We start from the raw sequence: 12,464 nt of genomic DNA, 5'->3' as shown, positions 1-12,464 counted from the left end.
TCTATAACTTGATCCCCTCAATCCTATATTTTTTTTGCTCCCTTAAATCAAACACACCTTATTCAGGTCATCACAGCATTAGTAAAGATTATAGGACCCGAAACAGGTGTGTAAGACAAAGAGAAACTTGGAAAATGTACACTTCTGTGAGGCTTCAGGATCATGGTTGAAAACTGCTGCTTTAGTCTCCAGCTCTCCATTGTTAATATTAATTACAACCAAACTGCAAAGGGTTAAAGCGTAATAATATACCCGTAAGAATATACTATTTCAATCATTGCTTTATTACATTTTAACATTTATTTTTGCATTGCTTTATTACACATGGTAGTATTAAATGTGATGCTGGCTTTTGGAACAAAATTTTGATTTACAGAAATTTGAGCTAGATAATTGTGGAATTACCTAATTTCAAAGTCGTGTAATGTTCAAATGTCCAAATGATTAGATTATCTGGAAGTACTGAAAAGCAAGATAAGTGTTTTAGGGCAGCGGATCATAGATCACTGATTTCTTCTCTTGCTCCTTTTTCTCTTTGTCCTACTGGATTATTAATGATTGATAAAGGGGTTGTGGTCTAGATCAGACTTGCTGTGATGTAGATGTTGACTGGCTGATGTAGGATGTTTGTACCCTGCGAGTACATTTAAAACAGGGTGTAAAGGTTAGCTGAGCTAATAGACACAGACTGAGGTCAGACCATCTCTAAACAACAGTACAGTAGCAAGTTGAGCTCTGCCTGCAAGCAATTATTAAAAATGAGTCAGATGAAGAAGATCATGAAGAGGATGAAGGTGAAAAATGAACTGGCACGACAGATTATGGGAGAGATCTTGGGCACTTTTGTTCTTCTGGTGAGTTTTTGCAGTTTTCACTATTTAAAACTTTGAGAGCAGTTACTGATTTAAAGATCTGAAAAAGTTGTGTACAGATTTGTTTATCATTAACAAAATGTATTGAATGTTTTGTTTTTTTCATTATTTTATATGTAAAACACCTCACATTGAAAATATCACTAACTAATGTTATATAATAAAGTATAATGATTAATTAATAAATTAAGTATTGTAGAATAATATTTAATAACTTCTTAGATCAACTGTATAATTATAGCCTAGGTTAATGTAAAAAAAGGGTTAACTGTTGATTTATGTTTGTGCCAAATATGCAAACAAATCTAAGATGCAAAACTATCTCTAAAAATTAACATGAAACTAATTAACAAAATGCTTTAAATGTTGTAAACTTGTAATCCTATTTGTTGCACCATTAGATAAGCTTTATCCACTGAATCTGCCAGACTGTAATGTTTTGAATATATATGCTGACAAACTAACTGTAGTTTGGTAGTAGCTTTTAAGGGGCAGTCAAATAGATCATATAATGTTCCAGTGCAAGTGCAATTTTCCCTGTCATTAACAATAACAACATCACAAAATAATATCAAAATTACAGTCACACTTTATCAATAAATGCAAAGTAAACTTGTGTCAGTTACTTTAATAAACTGATACGTTCATTATGTTTTTCCTCCAAAAAAAAAAAAAAGGTTTGCATGACACCAAGCAATACTGAAAAAAGTCAGTTTTGATATAACTGTATATAATAATTGATCTATGAATAATTATTCATAGGTTATTACACAACTACGTTAATTAGACATATTCATGTGCAGTTTTTTTCTGCTCCAGTTGTTTGGTTGTGCTGCAGCGGCTCAGGTGAAAACCAGCAGAGAAACAAAGGGGCAGTTTCTGTCTGGTAACATCGCCTTCTCGGTAGGTGTCATGTCTGCCATGTACCTCTGCAGGGCAGTATCAGGTAAAAATTGTTATAGACAGCAGTTTTGTTAACACTTTACAATAACAGTACATGAATAATGATGTATTAATATGTAAACTAAACATTATAGTTTATTATGAATTAATGACTGTGATGCACTAATCATGAATTAACTTTAACTTCGACATGATTCACATGAGTTCATGTGTGAATGACGCCTACCTTAATCACTTGTTAGTACATGATTGTTTGTTACTTAATGCATTAATTACCACATTAGTTTATGCTTAATTTAACCATGATGAACTCATGATATGTTAATGTATAATTATGTTGTGACTTTACTTGGAGGGGCACATCATCATTAACCCATTCTTAACTACTCATGAACTCCGTATGCACGTCCAACTAGTGAGTTTACACTGAATAACAATAGATAAGTGTTCTGTCAACATCATCATGAACAGGAGTTCATGAGTAGTTTAGGATGAGTTAATAGTGATGTGCTCTTTCAAGTAAAGTCATGACATAACTATACATTAACAGTTCATGAGTTCATGTTGGTTACATTATAGCTTAAACTTAAATGTTAATTAATACGTTAATTAACAACATGTACTAACAAGTAATTAAGGTAGTCGTTATTTGCACTCATGTGACTCAAGTTGTAACTAAAGTTAACTCATGATTAGTGCATACCTTAACTCATCATTGATTCATAATAAAGTAATGTTCAGTTTACATATTAATACATCATTATTCATGTACTGTTATTGTAAAGTGTTACCGCAGTTTTTAACAATTCTCTTGGATTGACATACACTGACTTCTCTTATAATGTATTTTCCCCCCTTCTCCCTCAGGAGCTCATCTAAACCCAGCTGTGTCTCTGAGTTTCTGTGTATTGGGAGACCTGGCCTGGATAAAGCTGCTACCGTATTCTCTCGCTCAAATTTTAGGGGCTTACCTTGCTTCAGGGCTTGTCTATCTCATCTACCATGGTAAGAAGATCGAGAGAAATAAAGATATCCTCTATTTAAAATTAGATCTATACTAAATGGCTTATAATAAAATAGAATGACAATTCTGTCATTTAGGCCTACTGTAACTGCAAATCAATTAAAAACTCATTTAGGAACACATAGCTGAACCAAATGTGACCCTGGACCACAAAACTAAAAGACCTAAGTGTCAAACACTTAGAGATCACATGAAAGCTGAATTATTAAGCCATCATATCTTTCTAATTCTAATAAAGCTCATTCAGTCAGCTGTATCTCTTCAAGTTATCAAGTTTTGAAACATCAGTTTTTGTATGAACACACTTCCAGGGGAGACAGAAATCTCCCAGATTTGCAAATTTTTTTATTTCTGTTCTGAAGATGAACAAAAGTATTATAGGTTTGGAATTAAAATTTTAGGCAAAACTAATTAAGCCTTTAAGAATTTTGCCATAATTCACTCCCTCTCAACTTGTTCCAGGTGCTTTCTTCTGTTTACTTTAAAGGCACAATATGTAATACTTCTCAAAAGACTTATGTACTTACAATATCCCAAATGTCTCAAAAAATGTATCCCAAATCCAGAGTAAAAATTATTTTTAATTAGCAACACAGATCACATGATGTGATGTCAAATGATGTCACACACCCTAAATTTCTGCTTTGATTTTTGCAACAACGTTGATGAGTCCTTGGCCATCGAGAATAAGCAGGCGGAGAGCTGACACGCTTTATATAGTTTTAAGAATGCAAATAAATAAAACAAACAGGTGGCAGATCCTCACGGTGACTACAGCCAAACTGAAAGCAAAACAAACATGAGTCTTCTCTCTTGTCTTCCACTGCTGGATCTCCTCCTTTTAAAATCAAGTGCTCCCCCTTAAGACTCGTGACAGTTGGTGCACACAGTTGACGGTTGTTAACACTCACTCCACCGGCCTCGGATGCTCTCACAACTTTCAACCCTGCCCTGCCTACTTTCTACAGCAATGGTCTAAAAATCATTTTCTGGATGGCCACAGCTCTGCACAGTTTAACTCCAATCACCTCCAACTCACTAGTCTATAGTAGTCTTGAACACCTTGATTAGTTGGATCAGCTGTGTTTGATTAGAATTGAAGCAAATCTGTGCAGAGCCGAGGCACATCAGGAATCGAGTCTGAGACCTATGTTTTACAGTTTTATAGAATACAAATAGGTGTAGGTTATGCATTCGATTAGACTGCACAGAACAGCATTATTGGAAATGTAAAATGTATTTAGTATTATTGATCTATTGCCTATGGTAGAAATGACTAGGAATGGCAGAAAATGGTCAAACTACTTGCCCTACAAACAAGTGCGTTCATGACTATACTTAAAAAACATAATCACAACCTGTAGAACCTGAAGCGGTCGACTGTGGTATAATAAAAGCTCTGCTGCTTTCCTGCCGTAGCGCTCTTATCTCATTAACTTTAGCTGTCTAGTTTCACTAGGACAGCTTACAGCCTTAATCTGGTTCACACCATGATACTAAGTTTTGAATACTTTAGCTCATCCATGAAAAAGATTTCTGCATGATTCCCATAGAATGTAATGAAGACAACACCTCCCTTGATTTCACAATCAGTCACCATGAAACTACGCCTTTGTTCATTGGAAATAAGCACCCACTGGGAAAATTACATATTAAGCCTTTTAATATAACTCATATAATTCAATTCTATATTTGTCAGTTTTGAGTTATTGAAAGATGATTAAAACGATTTCTTATACCTTCTCTCCTCCAGATGCCATCATGGAGTTCAGTGGTGGAGTTCTGACCGTATTTGGCCCTAATGAAACAGCCAGTATCTTCGCCACTTACCCAACTGATGTAGTATCAGTGCAGACCAATTTCCTGGATCAGGTTAGCAGAAGGCCACAGTAGATTAGACAAGACCTCTGTAGTCCATGCAGGCACAATAGAATGATGTAATATTTCTGATATAATAAATTTGGTTAATGTAATCAGATCTAATATATGCTGCTGGAGAGATATAAGTTATGCATGACCTAAGAATTAGCAATTAGACGTTCTAACAGTAATCAGTTATTAACATTAAAGGTTATCGGATTAGACGGTAATTTTCTTTTATATACCTGTGTGCAGGTGGTTGGCACAGCCATGCTGATGCTGTGCATTTTGCCTTTGAATGATAAGAGAAACGCCCCAGCTCCTGAAGCGCTGCTCCCACCCATTGTAGCAACTGTTGTTCTTGGGATTTCCATCTCAATGTCGGCTAATTGTGGAGCAGCCATAAATCCAGCACGTGATCTTGGTCCACGACTCTTCACCTTTACAGCAGGCTGGGGCACTGAAGTCTTTACGTATGTAATCAAATCTGTCTACATCTATTACTACATCTACTAACATCTGTTTAAGGACTGTGTTATCTCTATGTGGCCTTTCAACTTATCGCTTTCAACTTATCGCTTATAAAACTAATTACTGGTTATTGGCAAGCTCCAGTGTTCTATTAAATGATCTCAATGTTCCATTTTTATTACATCAGTGTAACATTAATGGGACATGTGAATGTTATATTGGTATTTGCCAATGTGTGAAGTCTAACCAGTGCTTGAATTCTTTCACCATAGTCATTTAAAAATTTTTCTTCATTACAGGTGCTATGACTACTTCTTTTGGATCCCATTGGTGGCTCCTATGGTAGGGGGTGTCCTGGGCTCCATCATTTATTTGGTTTTCATCCAGTGGCATCTGCCTGAGCTTGAAGATGAATCTGAATCTGGGGAGATGAATGATCAAACAAAAGTCATGGAGCACAACAACAAAAAAGATGAGATATACCTTAAAATGTCTTCAATTTAAAAAGTCTGGAAAATGTTTAATTTTCCTAACACATTTCCAGATTTATTTCCCCGCGTTTACCCATTATTCCTGGACTGCTTTATACTGTAAATGTAGAAAATAGGGAAAGGCCACAACATAAAAAAATGGGGAAATGTACTCAAGATGGACTTTAAAAGCTTTTACAGCAGATGGAAAAACTTTACACATTTTTTATTACCATTTCTGTCTCTTTCTTTCCCTTTTAAGACTGGGACTTTATTTTATATTTAAAAAAACCTTTACATTGTCCACTATTTCTCAACTGTGAATATATTTTTTTGTATATAGTATGTACAGTATTTTAGCTATTTTTAATATGACTCTTATTGTACTGGTGGTAGCCAGACATTTAGTTCTTACCCACACACACATACACAATTTAGATCCCCGTTTATTATAATATTAGAAAGATTTAATATCACCACAATAAATGCTCATATTTGTTTGTTGTCTCTCTCACGTGTAAGTGAAGCAATATTTTGTACATTTGCTGATGTCATGCAGTGAACATTAACTAATTTGCAAACAAAAAGCTTTTTAAAAAATGGCCACACGTGTTTGAAGTCTCTGCTAAGCAACTATTTACAATATCTTGAACTTTTGGGAACAGGCATATCGATTATACGTACTTAGAAGGAAAGTTTATTGGCATTTCATGGAATATCCCCTATCCAGAGAAATTATTTCACAATGGATTAAATAAAAGTTCTAGTTATACAGTATGTTAAATAAATAGCTGTAGTATGAATAGCTGTTGTGGGAATAGAACAACAATTGCAAATAATATCTTGGTTGCATTTTGCTTGAACCTGTGCTGATATTTAATAAAACAATACATTGGTAAACTAATAAATATGCAAACTATTACAATTATGAATAAAAAAAATTAAATCAATTTTTTATGTAGGCTAATGGACTAAATATACAACAATGAATACAGAACTGCATGTAAATTGCTATAGAAATTAAAACGTTCTACTGGTCTGCGGAAAACAAAACAAATTTTGGTTTAATGTCAGTGATGACAATTTATACAGTATATAGATTCAGAAACAAAGACCTTCCCAGTTTCTCTGAATATGTTAGATGGCCTATGGGTTTGAGTAAAATGTTCATATTTATTTATTTCTGTAAAGGTATGACAACATTTCTTCCAAATTTATAAGCAAACTGTTGTCATTCAGAGCACTTTTGTTAAAAAAATTAATGCAACATATGCATTAATTTGTTGTGATTCATAAAGAAAATGATTTCTTAATTCGTCTGAAGTTAAAACAATTTTGTTAAGGTTAAAACACTGACATTGTGCTATTAACATTCTTGTAATAATAATAGGTGTGAGCCAGTATAGCTTAAACTCACAGTCATGCACACACAGTCATTCTCTGAACTGATTCCAACAAGTAGACCTGAAAACAAGACTACAAAGTACTATCATGCAATAGTTCGAGACTAATATCGATAATAGCTATTATACATTTTATCCTATCTGTAGTAACATGAGAAACAGAGACTACACTGAAAACATTAATTTGTGCTAATATTGTGTGATATGAATACAAATTATACATATTCATTATACATCTAGTAACACAAATGACACAAGGGATAAGAAAAAAAAAAACAATACATGAAAGAAAAACAAATATTTCAAGAAAACAAAATAAAGAATATATAAATATATATCAAAGGAAATACCACAAATATCTCAAACTATACTTAGATTATTAGGAATGCTACATATGCGTACCAAAAGGGATCTGATAACTTAAAGGCAATGATTGTAATGTAAATATAATTTTTTTTTAGTAGTTCAGTTGTTTAACGACTTTCTTATTTTGCGATAGGCAGACAGACTCATAATAAAGTTTCAAGTAAAAAACAAAATGTTCTAAAATTAGGCAAATACTGAATAACTACATTTGTGAAGATGGAAAAGGCCACAAAGAGTTACAGTTTTTAACATTTGTCCATTTCCTTACAGTCCGACTCCCTAATCAAAAACAAAAAATGTATTGTCTTAAAATCTTTTTTTTTTTTTTTTTTTGTAAGCTGAGAAGACAAGTCAAGATATTTCTGTCCAAATTTTTTATACAAATGTGCATTCTAAAAATAAATATGCTACTGTTTCCAGGTTAGAATTATACAATGTGCATTGTGAATAATTGTTTATACTAAATTTAGACAGTAAAAAATTACAGGCATAGTAATTATAAAGGATTTTAAAATAAAGTTCTTTCATCTTATTTATCCAGGCCAACTTTTAATTATATGTAGTTTGTAATCCTCCACCAAATGAATCCATAATGTGACCAGCAGAAGGCGCCAACGACAAACCAAAACAATGAGCACATGGTAAACGTCAGTTAAATACTGCCCTCATGCTGCACTGTGAACAAAGTTACGGATTCACTTAAAATACGATAACCTATTTATATTAGAAAATATTAGCTAAATATTATCTAAAACCCACATTAAATATGACTACAACACATATAAGATGTGAGTCACCAGCAACAACAATTTAAGCAATGTTTCGGCATTCAACACACCATTTGAAACAGTACACTTGAGCAGAGCAGGACTGAAAGTGTAAAAGAGCTGATGCAGATGCAAACACCGCCCTCCACATCCACCTCCACGTCCGCCTCCTGCATCCTATTATTACTATGAGCTGCTGCTGGCCTGTCGAGTCCGATACACTTTCACCTTTCAAGGGTGTTTTGATCTTAAAGCATCGCATGTTTCCGATAAATAACCCATGTTGCCTTAAACCCAACGGGATAACCGTAGAGAAGGAAGAAGCTTTTACAGATAACGGAGATGTCTGAAATCAACACTGCTTACTGGAGGAGCTGATAAAGGTAACGGTGGTCCTTCTTATCCGCTCACAGTGAAAGCTTAACATCAGTTTAGGTCAATAACAAACTGCGTGAGAAAAGATCTGAGCTATAGCTTATTATTAGCATCCTCTTCTTTTAAGAACAGAAACTCACAGCACATTAAAACATCCTTTCCAACACTGTTGTCTAAAAATTTCGCATGTAGCTTACAATAACAGTATGACTAATAAATATGCGATAAACAGAATAGTTTATTCCAACCATTTTATGGTGAATGTCGAAGATCAGTTTTGACAATTATTTGTCCTCACATGTGGTCGCGTCTCAACTCCAGAGAATATTTTTCTACTGCGCATGTCTCAGTCTCCTGTTACTTGACAGCTATATTTGACAGCTCATGAACGATAATGAGATGGTAATCCTTAAAAAGTACGTTAAACAGGCATTAGTATATCTTTTTAAAATTTAAAGACCATGAAAACAGATAGGCTATTGTATTCTTCTTAAACATTTAAGTCGCATTATTTTTCCTGCTCATTACTTTAAGCATACCTGTATTTATTTTCAATTTAATCGAATATTTGATAATTTCATTTGTATTTATTTGCTTGTTTTAATGACTTTTTTTCTTTAATCAATTTATTTGCTCGTTTTATTGAATTTATATTAGACAATTTTAAACAATATTATTGTGTCTGCTATGTCAGTGTCTGTTTATTGTAATCAACCTTTTAAAATTGTGATTTTATTTATTGTTATCTTGTGTTTCCTGTGGGTCAGTTTGAAAACCCCTATCAGGTTTACATAAATCGCAAATTGCTTATATCGAGCAAACACAGCCTATTCTGCTGGTCTTTTCGTTTGGTTTACAATTGTTTTATTTTAGGGGAATCAAAAATATGGTTCTCTGCGTGTTTTCCCTGCCAAAACATTACAGGAGGGATTTTTGGAGCTTCTTAAAAAGAACCTAAAACAACAAAAACAACAAAACATGAATATAATGATAGTTAAATAAAGAAAACTTTTCTGGTTTACCAGCGTAAAACATTTTGGGAACCATAAATTAACACAAGAATGATTTGGGAACCGAACAATGTTAGCTGATTAATGCTTACATCTTTTTTTTATAAAACAAAAATGGCTTATGAGTTTTATGATTTATGTGTCATGTTATGATTAACAGCCCTCTTGAAGTACCTTAACAGATTGCTAAATAAAATCCCTGAATTAAAAACCCTAAATGGTTTATTATTTTTTAAATACGGTATGTCTCTTTAGAATTGTGGATTCAGGAAAAGTATTTGCAAGTGACTTACAAACTTAATTGAACCGTGGATTTAAGCTAGTTCTTGAAATTCCTTTGAGAGTAAAATTCTGACTGACAGCCAAGTAATGTGCTTTGCTGTGCTTAGAGAACCAACAATGTAATAATTCCCAAAGGAAGGAAAGCATATCACCAGCAGGAGTATGACTAATTGTAATTTATACACTGTAATAAATTATTAATATGTATGAGCATAATTGCATTCCACATTTTAAAAACCACATATCTGTATGTGTAAATATAAACATAGAGCGAGTGATAAAGCAGACTCTTAATTTTCAATGGTAAATTCCATTATTGTGGTTCTGGTTAGACAATGACTTCCTCTTTGATGGATAAAGAAACAGATGGCAGGCAAATGAGGCTGGAATATTTGGAAAATAAAGTAGATTAAGATGTACTGTTGAAAATACATGTGCATGGTGAAGTAAAATATGCTGCACAAATGCTTATCATCAATTAGAAATCACACAACTGAAAAACTCTTCAAGCTTGAATGACTACAACTTAGAGTGTTTCATTTTCTATCAAATCTCTTTTTATTCAATCTGGTGTGTAATGTAGCAGACTGTGTTTGCATTATGCATGTCACATATGTGAGAGAATCTGTGCTGCACTATGGTTACTATGCTGAGTAAAATGACCTGCTTCACACCACTGCAGTCTGTTGTCAGTGTAAAGATGTGAACTTCTAACTGTTTTTATGCAACATGGCTTCCAGATCTGGGTTATTTAGTGTCAAAAAGTAGGCTGTTAACTGGATCTGTCCTTAAGTAGCTTTGTGTGTGTCCTTGCCTTTTTATGCATGTTTGTGTCTGTTGGTTGTGGGTCATTGGCTTTGACCCGCTGGTCTAGAAGCCTCCAGTCATATAAATGGTAGTAGACTCTAATCATGGCTGACACACATGTACTGACCAGCTTGTCTGTCTCTGTTTGTGTGTGTATGTACCTTGTATTCCTAACATTTTGGGGACCAAATGTCCCAAAAAATTATAGCAAAAAATTATAGCAATACTAGTATTTTTTTTGTTAGTATATTTTTACCTTGTGGGGACATTTTTTTGGTCCCTATGAGGAAAATATTTAATAAATCACACAGAATTAGAGCAAGTCCCCATAACAATAGCTATACAAGTGTTTGTTTGCCTTGGCAAAATATTCCATCTAGCTTGTTTTAAATTTTAGAGCACTTTATAAACATGTTCTAAAAATGGGGGGGAAATTAATAGTTTTTGATACAATATTTATTCATGTTGATAAGTGAAAATGACTAATAGTGCCAGGCCAGTTGCTGGAGATGTTATTTGGTAAAGCAACACTGTGGGTCTGTGCATTTACGGTCCTGTAGTCAGTGGTGGGGGTCGCAATCCTTACAAGGAGTCATCAGCGATTTGAGGGTTGTAAGTACAAACTAAGCAGATACCATTATGGTAATATATTACTGACAGTTCGTTTTACCATTTTAATAATCATTAATTGTGTTTAGCTGCAGGTACTTGAAAAACATGAAATAATTACCTTCCAGAATTAAGTAATTAAAGTAAGAATTAGATCGATCCAATAGAGAAAAAGAATTGGTAAAAAACATTTAATATATTTGACACCTATTGTAAAATATATTTACACTTACATTTTTTTTCACGGTGGTTCATTCCGCTGCGGTGACCCCTGATAAACCAGGGACTAAGCCAAAATAAATAATTGTGAAATAAATGTTCATTCAAACTATCTGCGTTTTTTATTCAGAACATAGACCGGATCACACAAAGACAAAATTTAGATTGAGCTTTTATGTAGTTATTACAATTATTAAACAAAAAAGAAACATTGTGCATTCTAAAAAAGTCTAAAGATGTACAAAGTTAGATGTAATTATTTTTATCTTTATACAGTTGTTGCCATTGTTAAAAATGAAACAACCGATCGGATTTCTTGTCTGATGGGGTTTTTAAGGGCAAGGGGTAAATTTTGAATGTTAAGATAGTGGTCTCCTTGGAAAAATGCTTGGAAATTCCATGTCCATCATTTTTGTTTTTGTGCATGCCTTTCCGCCTTACTTTTCAACATAGAAGAAAATTGAAAATCCATGAGACATCAGCTTCATTATCTGATATAGAGAAATAATGAGAAGAATTTCAGATATACAGTAGAACTTGCACAGGTATGTTTCAAAAAATATATATTCAATTATTATAGTAGAAAGATAAAGACGTTTACAGTAGCAAGCACTGTATTGTGTACAACTAAAAATAGCTGTGAGGGAATGACACTGGGAACTTGACACATTAAAGTTGTAAATGGTCTTTCTTGTTCTTTAGGAGAAAAATAAAACTAAGTATGCAATACATGCACATAATGCTGCCGATTTAGTTAAATCATAGTTTGAATTTGTAGTTTACACAGAGGTGACACAGACTTACTTTAGGGGCCCTAAACAATTTCAGGTAAGGAGCCCTAGCATTGAAACCCAAAACATTCTCTTTCTCTCTCTTAACAAGCGAAGAGCACCCATCATCTGATTTCAGAGGTTGCTGTGTTTCACTGTTTGTCTTAATACTACTCCTTTTTTTCAAAATTTTCTCAAAATTCTCACTCGTGCACACTCCACCCACCTCTACCTCAGCTCTAATCTGATCGCTGGC

At 33.7% G+C, this 12,464-nt stretch overlaps 2 protein-coding genes and 1 long non-coding RNA gene across 4 annotated transcripts in view; 2 read left to right on the top strand and 1 right to left on the bottom strand.

The window, feature by feature from the left end:
* Positions 1–12,464, bottom strand: part of LOC101883647 (uncharacterized) — a 713,507-nt gene that overhangs the window by 226,667 nt on the left and 474,376 nt on the right. The window lies entirely within an intron of this gene.
* On the top strand, positions 650–6,109 carry aqp10a (aquaporin 10a). The gene is given in 6 exon segments (NM_001002349.2): positions 650–854; positions 1,692–1,818; positions 2,643–2,780; positions 4,553–4,671; positions 4,915–5,132; positions 5,430–6,109. Coding segments are annotated over 6 exon segments (882 nt in total). The 5' UTR covers positions 650–779; the 3' UTR covers positions 5,635–6,109.
* Positions 8,197–12,464, top strand: part of atp8b2 (ATPase phospholipid transporting 8B2) — an 86,724-nt gene continuing 82,456 nt past the window's right edge. The window contains exon 1 of the mRNA XM_087286907.1: positions 8,197–8,519. The gene's annotated coding sequence lies outside the window, so the exon portion shown is untranslated. The remainder of the gene's footprint in view (positions 8,520–12,464) is intronic.

This window comes from Danio rerio, chromosome 16, assembly GCF_052040795.2.
Source record: "Danio rerio strain M-AB ecotype USA chromosome 16, GRCz13ab, whole genome shotgun sequence".
Taxonomy (NCBI): Eukaryota; Metazoa; Chordata; class Actinopteri; order Cypriniformes; family Danionidae; genus Danio; species Danio rerio.
The sequence above is the reverse complement of the archived record's forward strand: the minus strand, read 5'-3'. Positions and strand labels throughout refer to the sequence as shown.